Source organism: Athene cunicularia (genome assembly GCF_003259725.1).
Source record: "Athene cunicularia isolate RWA chromosome 1 unlocalized genomic scaffold, athCun1 chr1_part1, whole genome shotgun sequence".
Classification (NCBI taxonomy): Eukaryota; Metazoa; Chordata; class Aves; order Strigiformes; family Strigidae; genus Athene; species Athene cunicularia.
In genome coordinates, this window is record NW_020799091.1 from 128721570 (window position 1) to 128744534 (window position 22965).

The window sequence follows — 22965 nt, forward strand, 5'->3', positions numbered from 1 at the left end:
CCCTCCCCCCCCAAGTCTCTCCTCCATTCCACTGAGAGTGAAGGAGAGTAAGCAAGCAGCTGTGTGATATTTAGCTGCCTGCCAGGTTAAACCACAACATATCATTCATTACCTCTTTCATGAGCTGTCTCATATCACTCTCCCTTTTTTAACCTTACTTCCACAACAAATCTACACTGAGTTTGTCTGGCCTTCAATATCCCCTTGAAGGTCCAAAATGAAAGATGATGTTTTGGAACACTATTAGGACAAGGCATTACATGGTATCCTGGAAGGTTCTGGGTAGGTGGACAGGTTGGTCATTGTGAGTTTTACCCTGATACTGTCCTGACATTGACCTGTAGTCTGACTGGGAACTGTGGTACATGAGGTTTTCCACTTGCTTTAGTGAACACTGAATCAGAATCTTGAGTGTTACACCTAAGTCTTTACATGGTGCTTGGAATCCAGGGTAAATTCTTCATGTAGCTAAGCTCAGCTACGTAGTATTAGTGACTGTGGTTACATAATAGACATTAATAAAATGGGAAATTAGTAAATTCCTTAAGCATTATGATAAACCAGAACTGTGAAATGGATATGTCTAGTGTGCATGAACAGCCTGCAATTTATAATGGCTCAGGAATGGTAGGCAAAGGTGCTGGCTTCTCACAGGAGAAATTGATAGAATGCAGGTTTAATTCCAGGGTCTGGAAGGCCTAATACTAGGTTCAGCCAGGTCCAATGCAAATAGGAACAGCAGAGCAGTGCATATAGGCCTGACCTGGTTAAATATGTATACCTCTTTGATGTGGACAGCTGTTTAGCCTATCAGTTTAATGCAAGTTTTCTAATGCAGGAAGGAACTTGCAGGCCCACCCAGTGCTGTTGAAATCTATACATGTTCCCAAACAGTTTTTCATCTCCAGCTCCTACGTGCAAAACTGAGTGTAAACCATGTGATCAGGGGAGTGCAGCCTCTTCGCAGAATGCTGGCACCAGTCCCAGATGGGCGAGGTGCTGAAGCAAGGAGAGTCCTCTGAACTAAGTTGCTGAAGCAGGGAGTGTCCAGGCCTGTGGCTTTTGATACTCCCTGCTTTGAAACACTTACATGAGCTGTCAGAGCTGCCCTATTTCTAATCTGCAGAAGAAAACTGCTTTTAGATGTTATCTTCATCAGGATTCTCCTTCCTTCTCCTCCTCCTCCTCCTGTTGGACCATTTGGATGCAAACATCCAGTGTGTTCATGGGTTGCACAGTGGGTTAAGGAAGACTAATAAATAGGCAGATTTGGCTCAAGAATTTTCTCTTGCCTCCTTGAAAATTACAGTGATTTATTACACTTGTTAACTCTGGATATTCCACAGAGGCAACCTAGCACTAAGAGCAAAGACCTGCCAGTTCTATGTATCTGCTTTTGAAGATGTCTCCCTATTACATGAAAACACAAAGTAGCATCTACCAGGTTCAAGCCCTGGACATTTACTGTGTGTATATATATATATGGTTGAGTTCTGAATCAGAGCATCTCTCCCTGCTTCCTCTTGTGATGTATGCAAGCAGCCTCTTGGTTGCTTGGTGAAAACAGTGGGGGTTTTTCTGAGAACCAGATATCAAGCTGCAACACAAGAGCCTATGACCATATCCTAGTAGAGCAACTTACCTGCAGCTTTGCAGGCTAGGGACTTTCTCAGCAGAACTGAAACTCCCTGGGAAATTTGTAGTAAAAAAAAAAAAAAAAAAGGAACAAAAGAGCGCATCTGCGCAGCCTCTTCAGCCTCAGATCTCCTCACTGTGTAATCATTTTGATGTAAACATGAAACCACTGTCGTTTGAATACTTGCAGCAACAGACATTTGAGGACTGTATATTACCCTTGCTTAGGATATGACCTCAAGGGAGTAAAGGTGTGCCCCATGTGAATCAGAATGGGATTTCTTGTGATTGTAATAAGTTCTTTAAAATACCACTTAATCCATTTTAATCACTTTAGCACTTGTTCTTGCAGTTTATTATCATGATCTGTGGAAATGGAAGATCAGCCTCACTTGCAGCTCTATCACTTAATCACAGGCAAATGACATGTTTTCTCCTTGCAGAGGCTGCTCCCCTAACTGTATTTCTTCAGGCAATTCATCTCTCATCAAATGCTCCAATTTGCTTTCCATGTTACTGCTCACTTGATGGGTTGGGAAATGATCAATGCCAGATGCACATTCCTTTCAGGCAGTAAATGCTCTTGCAGCAGTAAGTCATGTGCACTAGCTCCTTGTTTCATTAAAATCACATATGGTTTCCATTTATCCCTAACTGGTCTCACTTCAGCTCTGACATACTTTCTGAGTGGAATGTTTATACCTGTGGCTCCTTCAAACAATTCCAAAGAGCTATGAGAAACCAGACCCTTGTCTGTCTCAGCCTGGCTTCCCTTCATCCTGTAAGTACCGTGTCTAGAAAGTACTTGATCTGGAAGCGAGGACTGAGTTAAATCTTTTTGCACAAATCTTGTGTAGACCAAAAGAAAATGGAAAAGGTGTTTTAAGCTGAGCATCACCTGACCGGCTTTGAGTCATATGCTTGTTATTTTTATCCACTATTGTAAACTGGCTTTGGAAGTGCTTTTGTGTGTTGGTTTTGATAACCATCTTTCCAACACTGCTAACCTTGGCTGAAAGCAGTTCGTTCTTTGGCAGTTGTCTATGGCACAAAATGAGGCAAAATGCACTTTGCTGAAAACATCCCTTGGAGAGAGGTGCAAGGTGACTCTCTACGGTGTGCTCTGTTCATGCGGCACTCCCTTCCCCTCACTTAAACTTGCATCACTTTTCCTTCCTTTAATGCCTATTGCCTTTTGCTGCTAGACTGAATTCAGCTTTCAGTAACTAGTTAAAAAATATATAGGTGGAAAGTTTAAAAAAAAAAAAAAAAGGTCACAAAGGAGACAGAGATATGGCTAGTTTGGTTTCTTTTTATTTTATCAGAGGTTTTGCTGTAGGCATGCTTATTATATAGTCTCAGTTTCTCTGCTTAGATCCTTAGCAAACCTAGAAAGTTTTGTTGATGCAAGCTGTGAGACTAACTTAATGATGCATGTGAACTCCTGTGACTCAACTTACTCTGTGCCTGTTCTAGCTAATCTCTTGGGCCTACCTGTCTTCCCTAAGTTTAGTAGGTATAATAGCTAGTAGCAACAGACATAGTGTTTTTTAATTTTTAGTTCCTTTAGCTTTGTGTTTATCACAAGGTATTTCCTGAAGCTAGTTTCCCCTGGCATGAAACGTACCATCTACACATTGATCTAGAAGATTCTGTTTATATTGTAAATGGATACAAATGCATTTTAGATTCCTCCTTTCTTCCTAATCCTTTCAGCCTCTCCTCCATCCTCCCAACAGACTATCTGTGTATGATGGAAAAAGCAAGGGATCTAACACCAGGACTAAGATGCAGGAGCAGTGCTGGGCAGCTGAAGGGTCTTCAACCAAATTGCATATAGGAACCTGAATGAAACGTATAGAAGAGAATTTGCAGTTTCTTATCTAACAGAGATCTCTTCTTTCTCTCTGATTCTAACGTATTTCAAAGGGAACTTACACTTCTGTGGGGTGAGATGTACCATATAGGGAGGGAGAAAAATGCTTGCTACTGCTGCCATAAGAAAAAATATATCCAGTTAATAAGCTATAGGTGAAATGCCAAGCACAAGCCAAGTTCTGCTTTTTTTTAATGAAACCTTACCTCTTTAATTTATGGTCTGTTGAGAGGATTAACTTTCTCCCAAGTAAAGCCCTTCCTAGAGTGGTTTATATCTTTTGAAGTGATGTGAGATCTGATGCAATCATAGTTTGGTATGAAAGAGTTGTATCACTCCTTATTTTGCAGTGTTGGAAATAAAGCAGTAGAGTGTGTTGCACAGACTCTGTGGCAAGGAAATGTGCAGGGATGGGAAACCTGGTTAATACTTAGCAAGTGCAATTGTGATCAGTTTTTATAGACAGCTTGGGCCTGTGTGAAGCCACTTAATTGATTTCCACTTTTTCGGGTGGCCTTCAAACAGCCTTGCTATGCCACAGACAGGAAAGGTTTTTTGGATCTGTAAAACAAAGGCCAAAACTAAATGTGATAGTTCTGGTTAGAAAATGGGAAGGAAAGATATCTGGTTGTCTTGCCTTCCTGGTTTTATTTAGACTTTTATTGTTAGTCAGAATGTTCCAACATGCTTGCTGAAGTAAGCACAAGTCCTTTCCAATGTGATATTTATGTGGCAACTGGTGGAGATGATTGGTGTCAAGAAGGTGCTCTTTTGTAGTCAGTGTTCCTCAGAGCACTGTGAAAAGACAAGTGGTCAAGATCCAGACTGCCAGTAATGGGAACTGGTGTGTTGGTGAGGGGTATGAGAGGAAGGCAGCTAGCAGTGAACCTCTTACTTCACTATCTCTTTTTGCTTTCTTGATGAGGTTCTTTGATGATGCTGTGTACCAGTACAGCTGGATTTGGTTTCTTCCAAAGCAAATCAAAAGAAGTTTGCTTCGCGCTTGTGGCTTTGGCTGGAGGATGCATGATGGAACGAGGCAGGAGGAAGAATGCTATTGTGTTTTTTCAGCCTTCTCATGCTTTGCAAGAAGCCTTCAAATTCAATACTCCAATTTGTAAAAGAATTCTCTCCTGGTTACGTAGGAGGAGGTGACTTTCAGTACAGACAGATCATCAAACAGACTGGGGACTTATACCTATTTTTCTCTCTCTTCATGAATCCGCTGCTGTCATCAGCATTTCCCTCTGTTCTGCTTTGCTGTGAAAGGGGAGAAATGGGTGAGGCGACAGACTGCTTTCTTTGTCCCCCTTTCAAAGTAGGCCCCACCCACTTGCTGCTCATACAAGCCTACAGCCACCAGGTAATTTAATCGAGCTTCCCAAGAGGCTGCAAATAGCAGGGATAGACTTCCATTCCAAAGGACACAATCCGCTTGTAGTTATGGTCCTCTATTTCTAGGGAAGCCAAGGGCATTGGTAATAACTGCTAACAGATCAGCCAGGGGAGTGGGAAAAGGAATGCAGCTCATGAGAGAGAGTGATCAAGACAGACACAGCAATTCAGTCTTTTTAGCAGCACCATCAGCACCAATGCTAGAAAATCTGTGTGTAAAAGCATCCTGCCTCGACCAGGTTAGGAGACACCCCCATAAATTCCAGAATTAACTAATACCTCAGCAGTGTGTTATGTATGCTCAGGAGTCTTAAATATACCAGCTGCCTTAGCCCTGTATGATGTAAGCCCTCCAGCATGTACCAGCACAGTAAGGAGGTTTTGGGAAACAGGCTGATTGAGAGCTACTAGTAAAGTTGGTAAAAAGTTCTCAGTACGTTGTTCTTGGAAGTGAACCCTTTTATAGTCTTTGGATGAATAAAATGTCAACCATCCTCCTTGGCATGCTCTGTGTCTAGTGTTAAGGCACCATTTGCAAGTGCGCTATTTCCAAGGCTTGAAGAACGGTGGATTCTCCAATTCTTCCAAGGGCTCTTCCCCTGTCAATTCATTTGAAAGAAGGGAAAGATGTTTAGGAACTGTGGAAGCACCTGGGAAGGACCTGGTAGGGAATGGGGCCCATTCTCACAAAAAGGTGTTGGATTCATTAGCCCATCTCAAGTGCATCTATACCAATGCAACAAATGGGGAGCCTGAAGCCATGATGCATAATGAGAATTATGACATAGTAGCTATAACAGAAGCGTAGTGGGATACATCATACAACTGGAGTGCTGCAACCAATGGCTACAAGCTCTTCAGGAAGGACAGATAGGGAAGGAGAGGTGGTAGCGTGGCCCTATATGTAAGAGAATGCTATGAAAGCTCAGAAATCAAGTATAGTGATATTGGGGTTGAGAGTGTGTGGATTAGGTTAAGGACCAATAAAGCAGATCTTGCTGTGGGAGTCTGCTATAGACCCCCCAACCAAAGCAGTGAGGTGAATGAAGCTTTCTATGGACAGTTGGGAGAAATCTCATAGTCACTTGCTGTTGTTCTTGTGGGTATCTGCTGGGAATACAACACAGCAGAGAGGGAACAATCCAGGAGGTTCCTGAAATGTGTGGAGGATAACTTCCTCACACAGCTGGTGAGTGAGCTGACCAGGGATGGTGCCCTCCTGGACCTGTTGCTTGTGAAAAGGGAAGAGCTTGTGGGTGAGGTAAAGGCTGGAGGCCATCTAGGGTGCAGTAATCATGAGATGATTGAGTTTTCGATCCTTTGAGAAACAAAGGTTAATAAAACTGCCACCTTAGACTTCCACAGGGCTAACTTTGACCTGTTCAAAAGACTGATTAACAAAATCCCTTAGGAGGCTGCCCTGAAGGAAATGGGAGTCCAGGAAGGCTGGACATTCTTCAAGAATGAAGTCTGAAAGGCACAGGAGCAGGCTTTTCCCATGTGCTGTAAACAAGCAGGCAGTGAAGGAGACTGACCTGGCTAAACAGGGACCTTGGGCTGGATCTCAAGAATGAAAGGGGAATCTGTTGCCTTTGGAAGAGGGGGCAGGTCTCTGATGAAGACTATAAAGATGTAGTGAAGTTATGCAGGGAGAACATTAGGAGAGCCAAAGTGCTGCTAGAGCTCAACCTGGCCACAGCTGTTGAGGATAATAAAAAATGTTTCTATAAATTCATGAACAATAAAAGGAGGATTAGGGAAAATCTCCCTCCTTTATTGGATACAGAAAAGGCTGAGGTGCTCAATGCCTACTTTGCCTCAGTCTTGAGCAGTGGAACTGGCTGTTCCCTGGACACCCAGCCCCATGAGCTGGGAGATGGCGAGGGGAAGCAGATTGAGGTCAGCACAGTTGAAGAGGAGACCTGCTACACCCCTTGGATGCACACAAGGCTGTGGGACAGGATGGGTTACACCCAAGGGTGCTGAGGGTGTTGGCAGATGTGCTCGCCAAGCTGCTTTCTAAGATTTACCTGAAGTCATGGCTAACTGGGGAGGTCCCACTGGACTTGGAGGGTGGCAAATGTGACACCCATCCAAGAGAGGTAGAAAAGAGGATCCAGGAAACTATAGACCTGTCAGTCTGACCTTGGTGCCAGGGAAGGTCATGGAGCAGGTCATCTCGAGTGCCATTAAATGTTGTATAGTGGACAACCAGGGGATCAGGCCTAATCAGCATGGTTCCTGAAAGGCAGGTCCTGCCTGACAAACCTGATCACCTTATATGACAGGGCAAGCTGTTTATTGGATGAGGGAAAAGCTGTGGCTGTTGTTTACCTTGACTTTAGTAAGGCCTTTGAAACGGTTTCCCATAGTATTTTCCTGGAAAAACTGGCTGCTTGTGCCTTGGATGGGCACATGCTTTGCTGGGTATAAAACTGGCTGGATGGCTGGGCCCAAAGAGTTGTGGTGAATGGAGTTAAATCCAGTTGGCGGCCGGTCACAAGTGGTGACGCCCAGGGCTCGGTTTTGGGGCCACTCCTGTTTAACATCTTTATTGATGATCTAGATGAGGGGATTGAGTGCACCCTCAGTAAGTTTGCAGATGACACCAGGTTGGGTGGGAGTGTTGATCTGCTTGAAGGTAGGGAGGCTCTGCAGAGAGACCTGGACAGGCTGGAGCAATGGGCTGAGGCCAACTGTAGGAGTTTCAAATGGCCAAATGCCGGGGGCTGCCCTTGGGCCACAACAACCCCCAGCAGGCTTGGGGAGGCGTGGCTGGAGAGCTGCCAGTCAGAGAGGGACCTGGGGATGTTGATTGACAGCCAGCTGAACAGGAGCCAGCAGTGTGCCCAGGTGGCCAAGAAGGCCAATGGCATCCTGGTTTGCATCAGCAATAGCGTGGCCAGCAGGGACAGAGAAGGGATCTTACCCCTGTACTTGGCACTGGTGAGGCTGAACCTTGATTCCTGTGTTCCATTTTGGGCCCCTCACTACAAAAAGGACATTGAATGACTCGAGCGTGTCCAGAGAAGGGCAACACAGCTGGTGCAGGGTCTGGAGCACAGGTCGTATGAGGAGTAGCTGAGGAAACTGGGGATGTTTAGTCTGGAGAAGGGGAGTCTAAGGGGAGTCTGAGGGGAGACCTCATTGATTTCTACAGCTACCTGAAAGGAGGTTGCAGAGAGCTGGGGATGAGTCTCTTTAACCAAGTAACACAAGTGATAGGACAAGAGGAAATGGCCTTAAGTTGCACCAGGGAAGGTGTAGACTGGATATTTTGGAAGCATTTCTTAACAGAACGGGTTGTTGGAATGGGCTGCCCAGGGAGGTGGTGGAGTCTCCATCCCTGGAGGTGTTTAAGAGCAGAGCTGACATACCGCTGAGGGATCTGGTGTAGTTGGGAACTGTCAGTGTTTGGTTAATGCTTGGCCTGGATGGTCTTCAAGGTCTTTTCCAACCTAGATGATTCTGTGATTCTGCTGGGGGTTGTTTTTGCTGTCCTGTTCTTCGTGTAGTTAGTAGCCTTGGAATAGAAGGAGCCTTTCTTCAGCCTCCTGGTTATGTTGCTGCTCCCCATATATTTTATTTTGCCACTATTTGGATGTCATAGATTGACTGGGAGAATAACTTATCCCATATGTCTCCATCAGTAAAAAACATGAAACCTCAGCATCCTTCACTTAAACATAGTGAGCATGCATGTTAGCCAAATCTCTCACTTAAAAATACTCATATTGCACACCATTAAAATAAATCCTTGAAACAATAAAGGGAAGTGTAGCATTTGTTACTCTCCTGAGCCATTAATGATAATTGATCACAAGGGAAATGGGTTTGGAACAAACCCTGGTCTCTAAGGGGTGTGTGCTTCCACTTAAAATGCTGTTTATGGATGACAACCAGCCCACTTGAATGAAAGCATCTGGTTCTCATGGTGCAGTTGGGCATGCAACTGGGATTCGTGGTGTTAGCTTGTGCCTGTGCCGCTGCCTTCTCGTTAACGGAAGGTGAGATTTGTGATAGTGCCGCCATCTAGTGGCTGGCCCTGATAGAGTACACAGGCTGGATTAAGCTATGACACTACACATGTAATAGCTAGTTTGTGCCTGGATGAAATGACTTGGTAATTACAAGTCTTTTCACCAAGTTGCTTCCTCATCTTGGCAAATGCTTGTCTTAATCTCACATGTCCACTTCCCTTGCATCATCATTGCCTTTTTGTCTACTCCTTGCCTCGTGGAAAGAATGCCCTCTATCTCAGCTGTAAAGCCAGTGTCTCCTTCTGCTTTAGGCTTATTCTTTCTGTGAATCCTTGAGAAAATGGCCACAGAGTAAGGGATAAAGTTAAAGAGCACTTGTGTTAGATATGTGTGCACTTGGGCAAATAAATTGCATATAAGGCCTTCTCCTCCTATGCCCATTCCAATTTGTTTGCCTTTATAAGACCCCATCCAGTGACATTTGGAAAAGACATGATTTTTTTATGTATTTCTGTGTATACAAACACATGCCAATAGTTTGTACCACCCTAGAGATGCCAGTGAAATACAATTAGCTGCTTTCACTATACTAGTCCCGTGGCAAATCTGAGCCATCTCTGTTTTCCTAAGCAGTAGTTTACATTTTAAAAACAAAAAAAAGATCAGGGGAAAATAGATAAATACATTAAGAATTTATGATATGTTGTTAGATGAATCCTCAAACACAGCAGGTTGTTATTTTCTTAATATATATATTTTTTTAATATCAGCTAAATATCTTGTTCTCTTTCTCTCGGCCTCCCTCATTTATTTTAATCATGTCAAATGCTGACATATGCACATATGTCTTCTCCTCTTTGAATCATGGTATGGCTGCCATGCTTATCTTACCAACATTTATATCCTCATCTAAATTAACTTTTCATAAATAATTACTAATCACTCATGAGACCTTGCCAACTGCTCCAGTCCCACAAAGTGACCTGACTTGAAACCCCAAAGTAGTGAGAAACATTCATCTCAAGAGTATTTTCATAGGCAGTACTTCAAAGGAATTGTGGTTTGAAAATATGCAGCTATTTTGGTGACCATTTGTGTGGGATAAAGTTTCCCATCAGTAATATCAGGACTGTAATTGAGCTTCAGGGAGAAGGGAGTTCAGGGGAGCAGTCACAACACCTTTTGCCGCATTCTGCTCAAGCCGTCCCCAGAAGTAAACAGTTGTCTTCGTTAACATATCATGGACTGAATTTGCAGCAGAAATACTGTAAATTTCTGATAATTTGCAGAGGATGAAAAATTTCTTTGGCAAGTATGCATGACTCCTGCTCAGTTAGGAGGAATGTTATTTATCTTCTGACCAGGTGTAAAGAGTGGTCCAGCAGTGTAACTGATGAGCAGTGCCTTGAAGGAGCAAAGATAGGAACTGAGGAACATGGGCTGCAGATCTGCAGCTTGGAGCTCTGTTCTGGACAGATTAACAAGTGGCTCTCATGCGTGGAAGCTTAGGATGATGAAGCTGGACACGCAAGAGCAACGTTTGAATGGTCCTGTCCATCCGTATTTCTCTCGTTACCCAGATGCATCTAATCTTCAGGGGGTGGGAATTTAGACTCACAAAATACAATTGTAGATTTAAGTTGGGGAATCCTCTGCTCCTTGGTGAACAGCTTACTTTAATATGGGAAAAATGAAGCAGGGTGGGTTCTTTGTTCATTCCTAGCTTTTTGGTAAAGGAAGGAACTTAGCTAGAAAAGTTACCATTTAGGTGATAAAGGCAACTTCTCTGAGATACAGAGGTCTTGACCCATTTACAAAAGGCTTGAAGTGGCAGTCCACACTAAGGTTTTTCATAGTTTTTGCTAGGTGTATTTGCTAGGATGATTGTTCTTATCTAACTTTACTGGGGAACAATAATACAAAAATACAGATCCTTCCACCTGTTAGCAAGGATAGCATTAGTTGAAATTGCGACACTTACATGCTAGTATAGATGCACATTTTGAATTTTTGGTCCTGTTATGAAGCTATTGATTAGTCCATAAATCAAAGCTGATTCTGAGGTAGCTGTGCTATTACAAGTTAAAGAGCTGCCAAGCTAGCAGTGAAGTACATGAAGAAAATGGATTTTAGATATTTTGTCAGCAATTGGGAATGTGCCTGTCATCTTTTACGCTAAGTGTGTTCTGTCCTGAAAACCCTAGTGTTCTGCAATACTGCCTTTTTGTATATTTCCTCTCATTGTCAATAAGATATAAGATTTCATTGCTGATTTCAGATGTGTTGGGCAAACACAAAGTTTTTAATTTTCAGTATATCAGGTATGCAGTAGATGAAGATAAGACTTTTGACACCCTTTGCTACAGACTCCAGCATTAGTGAAGTGCCCTAGAATTCCCAAAGCCTTAAATAAACTGTGTTCTTTCTCATTGACCCTTAGGCAGTCTGGTTTTTGTAGCTTCACTGGCGGTTGTGATGGTTGGGGGCAACAAATGGAAGAATCTAGTACTTTCAAGATATTTGCAGGCTTCAAGGACATGCTTCAATATAACTACTAAATTTTTAAGAAAGTAAATTGAAGTCTGAACAACTTGTTAAATAGAAGAATCAATAAAATTGTACTGGCTTTTAGTGCCATTGGATAATAGAAGTTTGAAAAAAGCCCCTAGGAATTAAGTTTTAGCATCAGTAAGGGTTTGTTGGTCCTTTGAATCAAAGCTGGCAGGACTGTCTTACCTAGTCTAAAATTTATTTGACAAGTCTGGCTGAAGCACAGGATATGAATCAGAGCAGAATGAGTTTGTCTTCACACCATCCTCAGCGAACAAGTTCCAGGAACTGGTGTGTATAACCAGACCTATTTCTTCCTTTAAATTTGTTCTTCAGGTTATTCAGTAAGCTGGGACAAGCTTTTTGCCTCATTAGTTTGGTCTAAGTAGTGAACAAAAACTTATCCTCCTTTTCTTCCCATTTCTTCTGGTGGGGTTCTTCAACAGTTTGAAACCTAAATGAACTAAGAAGCAACAAGGTGCTTGTTTAATGTCCTATATACCTAGCAAAATGGATCCCTGAACTTTGTTGCTGCTTTCAGATAGTGCCATAATGCAAATAATAACTCATTGGTTCTTCTGCTTGCAAAGGAGTACCTCCACCTCTTTGTCTCCCTTCTGTGCCTTCTTTCTTTTTAATGAATTATTTTGTGTGATGTATTAATATGATACATTCAGCAAAACAGATGAAATACTACAGAAGATTGCTGTGAAAGTTGTACCTCTGTCTTGTGCAGGGAGGTACGATCACGACCTTCGTAGGCTCAGAGGAAATGATGTTTGTGGTCTGTTTTAGTTACTGGTTTTCAGTTGTCTGGAACCATTGGGCCATATATTTAGCAGAGGTGTGTTGTTTGCAGTGGTATACCAATGTAAGCTTTATGCAAAAATAGCTGATATCTCCTCTTCCACAAAAAGGGGGTTCTAGGGGATTGATGTATAACTATATATTGTCAATTCTGGTTAGACTATGTTGAATTCTTTGGATTATTCTGCTGGAATAAATTGAGAGGAAGGTTGGCCTGGACTTTTGTTTTATTTTACAGAATAATTTATCTAAGTGGCTTTTTTTGAAGTGGAGGATCTAGCTAGATGTTTAAGTAGTGTAAAGCAGTTTCTAATTTGTTGTATTTTTCCTCTCTTATGACAGTGATTCGAGCTAAAGTTGTGGGGAAGAAGCTCATGAAAGATGGACCATTTGGAACTATGCGGTACACAGTCAAGCAGATGAAGGTATATTTGCAGACATTTCATGTAGGCTTGTAGATATGATAATTATTCTAATTAACATGTAATAATGAACATGCTTTACATACTTAAAATAACAGCACCTCAACTTTTCATGTTGGTCAGTTAGAATGGAAGGTAACCAGCAATTGGTAGAAATTTGTCTGGAGAAGGGAAAGGAACAGAAGAGGTCATTCCTGACATACAGTGCTTAATACCTGAATTCTTCCTTTATTTTTAAAATTTCTGGTAGTAAAAGATGCCAGATGGGCTTCTTTAGATACTGGAGTCCTGTTTGTGTTCAACATACACAGTGTTAGAGTGGAGATGCAAGATTTTCCATGCAACGCTTTCATTAAATTCAAGATGGTAGGGGGTCTGCCAGCCTTGGGAGAGTGGTCTTTCATCTCTTTTTTCCTTGCATTCTTTGTGACCACCAGTTAGAGTGATGACATTTTTTTTTATATCTACAAACAAATGAAACTTGTAGAGTGATGTCTTTATGTAAAGCTAAATCACTGCAGCTTTCAAATATCAATAGCTCAGAAGAGCTGTACAGTATTGACTCAGAGATGAAGAAGTAGATCTCCTATACCAGTTGCTTGGTTTCTCTAGTTCCTCCCTTTAGAGTTCTAATTCTTTGCTGCACAAACTGCACTCAATCTGCTGCTTTGGACTTAGTTTTTTTGATTAAACCCCTTGTTATGTAATTCTAAAAATCAGCCCTAAATTGTTTTTCTTGGCTATGCCATTTGAGTCATAAGACTGGTGGGTTTTTTTGGTTTTTTTTGTTTGTTTGTTTTTTGTTTTTTTTTTTTTTAAAAAAAAAAAGGAAGCAAAAAGCTTGGCAGACTGCAGAAATCTGAAACGTATTAGACAAAGTAAAGGTTCAGAAAAAAACATTCACTTGCCTGCCTTGTAACAGTAACTCTCTTTATAAGGCAGTTTATAGCTAAGCCTGAAATCTGGGAGAAAACCTGTTCCATAAGGTGTTGCAAAACTGTGCATGTAGCCAAATCTGGTCCTGGCATGGCTCTTCCACTAGAGTGGAATGCTTGCACTTTCAATAAGAGGGCATGAGGTGCTGGATTTACTAATTTCCTTAATCTTAAAAATTTATTTTTAAGATTCGAAACAAAATATATATGTTGATTAACTTGTATTTGTAAAAACAAAAAGGCAACAGTGAGATAATGCTGCACTCTTTTTTTTTTTTTTTTTTTTTTTTTTTTTTTTAAATGGCTGTCCCTGACCTCAGCTGTTCTTGTCCAGTTTTGTCACGTTCTAGCTCAGCAGGCATACCCTGCTCCACAAAACTATTCAACATCCACATGCTGCAGTGTCATCTTCAACTTTTCTGATGTCGTCCCAGTCTGTCCAGGTTCCATACTTTACGTCTTAATCAGTTCCAAGAGTTTAGTGCTTCCTGTGGTGATCTAGAATAACAGTAGTCCCCAAAATTAAAAAAACCCCAACCATAACGCTAGACTCTCTCCTAACTAATGATGCAGCCTGCCCTATTGTCAGTCAATGAGTTGCAGTGTCAGAGATCTCTGGAACAGCATTAAGCATTCCTCCTCTGACCTAGGAGCCTGCAGCAGTGTCCCTGCTATGAACACAAAAGGCTTCTGTGTGTCTGCTGGCATGGGGAGGAGCATAAGGCCACAAGGTGAGCATGTTGAGTGGAGCAGCAGCCACTCTAATGTCAATAGACACCATTGTATCAATCTTTAAATAAGGCATGTGAGTCTGTCCTGGCTGTTTTCATTGGGCTACTTACTCTGCAGCACAGGGCCAGGGTGTTTACAGCAGATACTGCAGTAATCTGCAATGTCCGTGTGCTGAAACCACAAGAGAACAAAAAAAAATCCTTTTTGCAGGAGCAGTTCCACCGTGTTTTGTTAGGAAGCTACATGTCCAATAAATGCAAGAGTGATTTTTAAAGGGGAAAACACGTGCTGGTCAAACTGTCTCTGCCTGCTACATAGATGGTGGGCTGGTGAGATGTTGCATTGTACATTTAACTGTGACCTTTGGCAGGATGGAAACTGAAGCAAAGTTCACTAGAACTGGAATGTCTGAAGAACATAGTTCTTGGTAAATAAACAAACTGAGTGTCTTCTTTGAAAGCCTTCTGTCTTTCTGCTGAGCTTAGAGACTTCAGTATAAAGAGAGGTTCAGCTCCTTACAGTGGGGGAGATCAGAATGATGCAGTACATCTCTTGCTCTCCCCAGTGAAAGCTGACTGTCCTCCTCCTGAAAAGAAGACTAAGGAGGCCTATGGGTCTGCACAGTTGCATGGGAGCAACTCTGAAGATAAAACTACCACGTCAGTAGTTTTTGGCCACCTATAAACCCATCTGCAGATCAAAAATAAACAAGCCATTTATCAGTGTGTACTGAATTGCCTGTGAAAAGCATTGAGAGCCTTAAAAGGCAACAAACAACCTTTGTGTTTCTTTCATGTGTTCTTTGGAGCTTGCTGTGGTTGATTCTTGCTCTCACTAACAGTCCCAAACTAGTTGCTGAATTTCACAACTAATCTAGCTTGGGGCCTGGACTGGAGCACAAGGTCAGCCCACAGGCACAGAACAGTGCCAGGCTTTCTAGTGTTCAGGTTTGTTTTCTGAAAAGTTCCTGTGCTCTTTAAAGCAATCTCTGCCTCCCCACACTGCAGGGATATTTCAAGATCATGTGCCAAAAATCTGCACAGGACTGATCTAACCCCTGCATGTTCTGTGACACTGCAGTGCATTCTGAGAATGACCCAAACCTATTTTAGGAAACTGCGAAAAACCAAGGAGATAAGATATTTCTACTCCATGTGTGCAAATGGTCCTGCTTGACCATGGCAGCACTCTGCACAGGCTGCCAGAAGCAAGAAGTTTTTCCTTGGTTTGTTGCTAATGTGTAAAATGAGTCTGTGGGGTGAAATGTGATAGTCTCAAGAGGGAAGAAGTGGGATGGGATTAATTTAGTTTAATTTTAGACAGACTAAAATGAAGTATTGAGTCTTTACATCTCTCTTGATTGTCTATGGAAAGAGATAGGAACCACCAAAGTGTAATTCAGCCCACCAGTTGCAGACAGATATTTTAGGATAGGCTAAGTTGTTCTGGAGCTGCCTGTTCTTGGTGTTTGACTAGACAGGATGCCTAATTCATATGAAGCACCTAAACTTTAGGTGGCTGATACTTAGGCAAGGTAACCCCAAACCTTGGTATCTGGTGTGACCTCACATGGGAGGGATAGAAGGCAGGACATTGTATTACAAGGTGAAGTTAATCATGTGGCAGGAATCACCACAGGATTTGCATGTGCATTTCTGAGGCAGTATAGGAGCTGCGGAGGGGAATGCTGACACAGCTGGAAATGAAATAGCATGAGCAGACATCAGTCAGCATGTGACACTTGCTAGTATCTTGTTCCCTGTCATTATGCTTCTGAAAATACACATTTGTGGCAGAGGAGGACTCCAAGGTTAGCAGTTAGGGCAAAGGCTAGCATTATGGTTGACTTTCTTCTGACTGGTCTAATAGCACTTCCAGGATATTTTGTTCATCCAAAAATAATGCTTAAGGTATTGTTTTATTTATTTTGGAAGAGGGCATCTGTAGATTTCCCCCTTGCCAAATTTTCTTTTTTCTCCCCTGAGAACCAAGGTCATGGTCAATTTTCCTTAGTCATCAGAGAATGAGGCAGGCCCTTTCTGCCTCCAGCACTAGGTCTATTAGCATGACAGTTGCTAGCACTGATGAAGGTCACTGAGAGGTGAGTTGAAGTGCTTTATGAGAGGCTGAGTGTGCTTTCTTCAGCAACCCTGACAGTGGTGTCCCTAATGGTTATGTGAACAGGAAATTAGGTCCAGGAGTTGAAAACCAAACCCCAGTTCAGCATCACTATTTACTTCATAGGCAGTTACATTGAGCTTGATGCAGAAGATGTGGAGTGACAACTCTTAGGGTCCTGTAGGAAGGGCCTGAGCAGCTTCTCAGAGGAGTGATTATTCTAGCCTGTAGCCCTTTCTGCAAGGGGGAGAATGGGCTCAAAGAATGCCTGTGCACGTGTAGACTTTATAGCAGATACTTAATTAGCCCAACACTACTTGGAGCTTTGCACTCTGAGATGCAGATCACTTTTACTGCACATGCACAGCATACAACTCTCTGCAGTGTAGATAATGCATTGCCTGGAGATACTAGGCAGCCCCAGCTTTTATCTTAGCTAGTCTTATCTGCTTAGATGCTGTTATCATAGCTTCTTGATGTGACACCCACTAGAATGAGGTCTGAACACATGATCTTTATTCTATGTGCCTTTCCTCACAGTACCCTTTGGAAGCAAGGTAGAGCTGCTCTACCGATGAGGAACAAAAGTGTACTGAGGGTTAAATAACATCTAAGGACAGACAGGATGCTCATGCCAGAACCTAGATCTCCAGCTATCTTGAGCATATTTGAAAAATCTGAGTAGATCATCCATTCCAAGAAAATAGCATGGATAAAGTAGAGATTAGGCAAGGTTCAGCTATTCCATATTTACTGAAAGTCTTTGCTCGCTTATGGACACAGTGGTGTATTCCAAACATAATCTGTGAGCTTTTGTTGATACAGTATGATTAATTTTTTTTAAAATGCCTCCTTTTGCATATTTGCTGGGTGTAGAAGGAAGGTTTGGAAAATGCAAACTCTTTAGCATGTCTTCTACTTTACACAATAGTGCTATTACTGAGTTGTCATGCTATTATAAGATTATGCTGATTGGGGTAATATAACTAAGGGAAAAAAAAAAAACCTGGAAGACATTCTGTTGATGCCCAGAAGATAGTTTGACCTCTCAGCATACAGAATTAGTAGTAGGTTTTTGCATTTTTATATTCAAAACCTGGGCCTAGCATAAAATCTGTAAATCGACAGACATTCTTTCAGAAAGAAAAAGGTGTGTTGATTTTAAAGGAGGTGGGGTAATTGTGAAATACCCTGGGATAATAGGGGACTTCAAGAAATAGAATGCAGCCTGGAAGAGAATACCACAGTTTAGGTGACACAGCAGCAAGGATCTGTAGCTCTGAGTTTGGGATTTTTTTGTTCTCTTTTGCCTCACTTTAATATTTACAGATATACTGATCATAAATGTGCTCTCTATCAATAAGGCTGACAGAAAAGGATAGGCTGGAAAATGCTATGAAACTGTGATTCTCTCTGACTTACTGTTTTCCATTAGCTTTTAAATATTGACCATTCACAGAATCACAGAATCATCTAGGTTGGAAAAGACCTTGAAGATCATCCAGTCAACCACTGGCCTAAAACTGGCAGGTTCCAAATACACCATATCCTTAAATGCTAAGTCAACCTTACTCTTAAACACCTCCAGGGATGGGAACTCCACCACCTCCCTGGGCAGCCCATTCCAATGCCCAACAACCTGTTCTGTAAAGAAATGCTTCCAAAATATCCAGTCTAAACCTTCCCTGGTGCAACTTAAGGCCATTCCCTCTTGTCCTACCGCTTATTACTTGGTTAAAGAGATTCATCCCCAGCTCTCTGCAACCTCCTTTCAGGTAGCTGTAGAGGGCGATGAGGTCTCCCCTCAGCCTCCTCTTCTCCAGACTAAACACCCCCAGTTCCCTCGGCTGCTCCTCATATGACCTATGCTCCAGAACCTTCACCAGCTTCATGAAGAACCTTCTTTGGACATGCTTGTGCTCGAATAATTCAATGTCCTTTTTGTAGTGAGGGGCCCAAAACTGAACACAGTAATCAAGGTGCAGCCTCACCAGTGCCGAGTACAGGGGTAAGATCCCTTCCCTGCTGGCCACGCTATTGCTGACACAAGCCAGAATGCCATCGGCCTTCTTGGCCACCTGGGCACACTGCTGGCTCCTGTTCAGCCAGCTGTCAATCAACACCCCCGGGTCCCTCTCTGACTGGCAGCTCTCCAGCCACTCCTCCCCAAGCCTGTAGCGCTGCTGGAGGTTGTTGTGGTCCAAGTGCAGCCCCTGGCATTTGGCCTTATTGAAGCTCATGCAGTTGGCCTCAGCCCATCACTCCAGCCTGTCCAGGTCTCTCTGCAGAGCCTCCCTACCCTCGAGCAGATCAACACTCCCACCCAACTTGGTGTCATCTGCAAACTGACTGAGGGTGCACTCGATCCCCTCATCTAGATCATCAATAAAGATGTTAAACAGGAGTGGCCCCAAAACCAAGCCCTGGGGGTCACCACTTGTGACCGGCCGCCAACTGCATTTAACTCCATTCACCACAACATTTTGGGCCCAGCCATCCAGCCATTTTTTTCATATTAGTGGGGAAAAAAGAGAGACTGAATGCTTTGAAAAGATAACCAAATCTATAAGATAAAATTTTCAGGAAAATCATCCTCAGTGTTTCAAAAATAGGATATGTATAATTGGGTCCAATATACATTGTTTCATTGATATGCACAGACTTCATTATGCTACCAACAGGTAGGCGTGAGTTTCTCTAAATGGCAGCAGTAAGGTCAGGTCAGATCAGGACACATGCTAATTTCTGACTGAATTCAACTGCCAGTGTATTTCAATTAAACTGAACTGTAAGAAAGATTATGAAAAAGGAGGAGGAGTGTAGGGAAAGTATGCATATATATTTTCTTTATGGTGCCTATCAGTACTGGGCTTATTTTAGGAGATGGGGTAGAATTCTACTGTGGCGTTCATTTACTTAGAGAAACTTTAAAACCTTGCTGAGGTAAACAGGAGTTGTGCATGCTAGTTTTCTGAGGATGTGTCTGGCTGGATGACTTATATCAAGTGCCAAAGGCTTGAAACTCTTACAGCAGCAACGCTGGAAAATAGGGTCATTGTTTAAAAGAAAATTCCCTTAGTTTGGAAGAAATTTTTTAAATCATGTGAAGGAGAAAGATTTCAAACTTGAACTAATTTAATTTCTTTGAAATTATGAGCTATATGAAGGAAAAAATTTTTCAGGATGTTGACAGAGCTTGCAGTGTGGGTGCTTTGCTCGATCAGTGCCACTGGAACTAAGATGAGTGGGGAAAAGTGGTCCCTTTGCTGAATTGCAGTGTTTTGTTAGCAAGTGGGTATTCAGCTTTACCAGCGGATCTGGTGGGGAGACTTCCATCAGAGTCTAGCTGGTACCATTAGTCCTTCACCCTTGTAAACACTAAAAGTTCATTGCTTGCCACCAGTCTAGAAACATAGATTGTAAAGAATCCAAGTGAAAAGTTGTCATCTTAGGTTGACCTAAAGCATTTTTATTCTTTTTCTAGATGTACAGGGGCTTCCAGATAATGCCACATGTTCAGTACATCTACACAGAAGCCTCTGAGAGTCTTTGTGGAGTCAAGCTGGAGGTCAACAAGTACCAGTACCTGATTACAGGTAAAGGACAGTGTAATTCTTCATAATCAAAACCTCTTCTGTTCTATACATATATCTACTAAGGACATGGGCAACTGTGTAGACAGCTCTATACACAGCTTTTCAAGTGTTAAGATGGCCAACAGTATTTTGATGTTCAGTACTTTTTAATGCTGAGAGTCATTTTCCTCTCTCCCTCCTAAAATATCTCTTACACCCATTGATGTTGTGACAAACACACTCTATGACAGTCCACAGCTGTCAATTCATGCCTGACCTGGTGTCTGTCACGGGAAACTGCTTGCAACTTGGCTGTGCTAGAAATGGAAGGTCCATTTTGGAATGAGCTTTAGAAATGCAGGCTTCTGGGATGAGGGGATGCAAGGAGACAGAGATGTAGCAGTTTTCAAGACTTTTTTTTAGTGAAGATGTCAATTCACTTTGCTCTGGTTTTGAGAGGATCTTGACAGCATTACTCACCTGCATGTTGCTGCTGATGCTTACAGCTTACAGCTCTTATTTAACTTAGAGCAGTGCTGTAATCTTGCTGGCCAGAGATTCCTGAACCAGTTAATACAAAGAAAGCAGTTGCAGAGCAGTGACTGGAGCCAACATATTGAGAGCATCAGCAATCTTGGGAAACGAGAAAAGTGCTTGAGCTAAGTGCCAACTTGTGACAATGTCTCTGTTCTCAAGGCCGTGTGTATGAAGGGAAGGTTTACACTGGCCTGTGCAATTGGTATGAGAAATGGGACCGGCTGACTCTGTCCCAGCGTAAAGGACTGAATCATCGTTATCATCTTGGCTGTGGATGCAAGGTATGTCTGTCTCTAATTAGGTGGAGTAAGACATTCAAACACTAGAATTCTGTTTTCCCTGGTTGGTAATACCAGTGATGCTGGTGAACAGCCAGGAAAAGAAAGGGAGGAGAGCAGTTTTTACAGGGAAAATGTAAAACTCAGCTTTAGTGTTGAGACCAGAGAATAGTCAATCAAATAAAAAATGTAGAGTTATGCCTTTTTAATGCCCTGTTAGAGTTAATAGGTTTGGGGAAGGCTTTCAGAAGCCATACAGACTCATTTGCAGGTGAATGTAATCAGCTACCAAAGGCTTGGCAAAATATGTCCAACTTCTTTCCTATTTAAACATTTTGAGGGCTTAAAACCTCACAGCCTGGTACTGGCACTAAGATTTTTGCTCATGGCCCCAGGCCTGCAAAAACGTAGACACAAGTTCAACTTTTCTGTACCTGAAAAGCCCTTTTGACAGTGGAAGTACCTGTGTACGTGAAGGTAAGCACATGCTTATGTGCTTACTAAACTGAGGCTGAATTTTGGGTTAGTAAGCAAGATTTGAGGGAGTTGAATTTTGAATCCCTTGTCTCTGGTAAAGACATTTTCTATAATGTTGTTTTTATGTAGTCTTACCTGATTGCTCTTTACAATTGCAGATTAGGCCCTGCTACTATTTGCCCTGTTTTGCCACCTCCAAGAATGAATGTATTTGGACAGACATGCTCTCCAACTTTGGCCACTCAGGATACCAAGCGAAGCACTATGCCTGCATTCAGAGGGCAGAAGGTTACTGCAGTTGGTATAGAGGATGGGCGCCTCCAGATAAAATGATAATCAATGCCACAGATCCCTGAGCATGTTTTATGCCTTCCTTATCTCCCCTCTTCCTTACTTGTGGCTGATCTTCCTTTGGACAATAACTCTTACCAGATCATGATGATGACAATGAAATTAGTGCCTGTTTTTGCAAATTTTAGCACTTCAAACACTTAAAAAAGAAAAGGAAAAAAAAAAAAAGTCTGTGCTACCTTACTGAATTCGTATTCACCTATTCCATTTTTTGATACCACTCATTTTGATCAGATGACATTTGGGAGCTTACTTTTGCACACCAGAGAGAAAAATGGGAGTTAAAAAAAAAAAAAAGAAAAAATGGAGCTCTTGCTCTCTTACATGTATCATTAGCCATAGCAATATAATCTCTATTTTTTTAGGAAAACAAAAGTCTAAAAACTATGCCAATTAGGCACTGTATTCTTCCATGCTCTGGCTTCTCGTCACCCCTCCTTATGCACTAAGTGCTGAAAATATGTAGACAAATCTATTCAAAGGAAAACGGGTTTCATTAATCAGATTGGCAAACTGAAAAGAAACCCAGCTCTCTGGAAAAAATGATGTCCAAAAGAAATCATCCTCTATGGGAAAGACTGACAATGTGATTGACTCCAGCAGTGGGAGAATTCACCTGGTGTGTTTGACTGCGTCATCTGGTGAAAGCATTGTTGAGTGATTGTCCTAGCTAATTTAGTCACAGTGTGAATGCAGCAGCACATTTGAAATTCTGGCTTTCCCCAGAACAAAAGAGAGAGTATTTTGTATTGTTGTTTAAAAAACAAAAAACCAATTCCTATGTTCAGGGAGGTAAATCCACTTACAGCAGAGCAGATGAAGTGCTGTGCCATTCTGTTTTGAGCAGCATTGGCCCCTCAAATTTTTTCAGCTTAGCTTCAACAGCAAAACCAGCTTGTGAACACCTTAAACCAAACAGATGCAAAAATACCAACTTTAAATCAATCATGTGGAAGAGTGAAAGGGGAGACTTGCTAGAGCTCTTACTATAAAAGAAATCTATTGCCAAAATAGTGTTTTGCTGAGCTAAGATGTATATACATATAATGACATAAGCTATTTTTGACAGGGCATCAATATTTTTGTGTGTGTTACAAACAAAAGAATGGTTTGATTGTGTTCTAAAGACAGAAATATTGACATTCCACGTCAGTGAGTTGTTTTTAAGATATTGAAGCTCCAGTGTATCTGCAGTAGTGGCTACAGTCATTGTTTCCTCTGTACCTTCTTGCACCACTGTTCCTCCCCTGCAGCTATACTAGCTGCATTTCTTTATACAGTGAAAGGAAGTTGGGGG

General features: G+C 42.1%; 2 protein-coding genes across 2 annotated transcripts in view; one reads left to right on the forward strand and one right to left on the reverse strand.

Moving 5' to 3' along the window:
• The window catches only part of TIMP3 (TIMP metallopeptidase inhibitor 3), a 50791-nt gene extending 28355 nt beyond the window's left edge, over window positions 1-22436 (forward strand). The window contains exons 3-6 of the mRNA XM_026852763.1: window positions 12586-12668; window positions 19935-20046; window positions 20722-20843; window positions 21476-22436. Of these exons, the coding sequence (XP_026708564.1) occupies window positions 12586-12668; window positions 19935-20046; window positions 20722-20843; window positions 21476-21673 (515 nt within the window). The 3' untranslated portion in view covers window positions 21674-22436. The remainder of the gene's footprint in view (window positions 1-12585; window positions 12669-19934; window positions 20047-20721; window positions 20844-21475) is intronic.
• The window catches only part of SYN3 (synapsin III), a 204527-nt gene that overhangs the window by 115758 nt on the left and 65804 nt on the right, over window positions 1-22965 (reverse strand). The window lies entirely within an intron of this gene.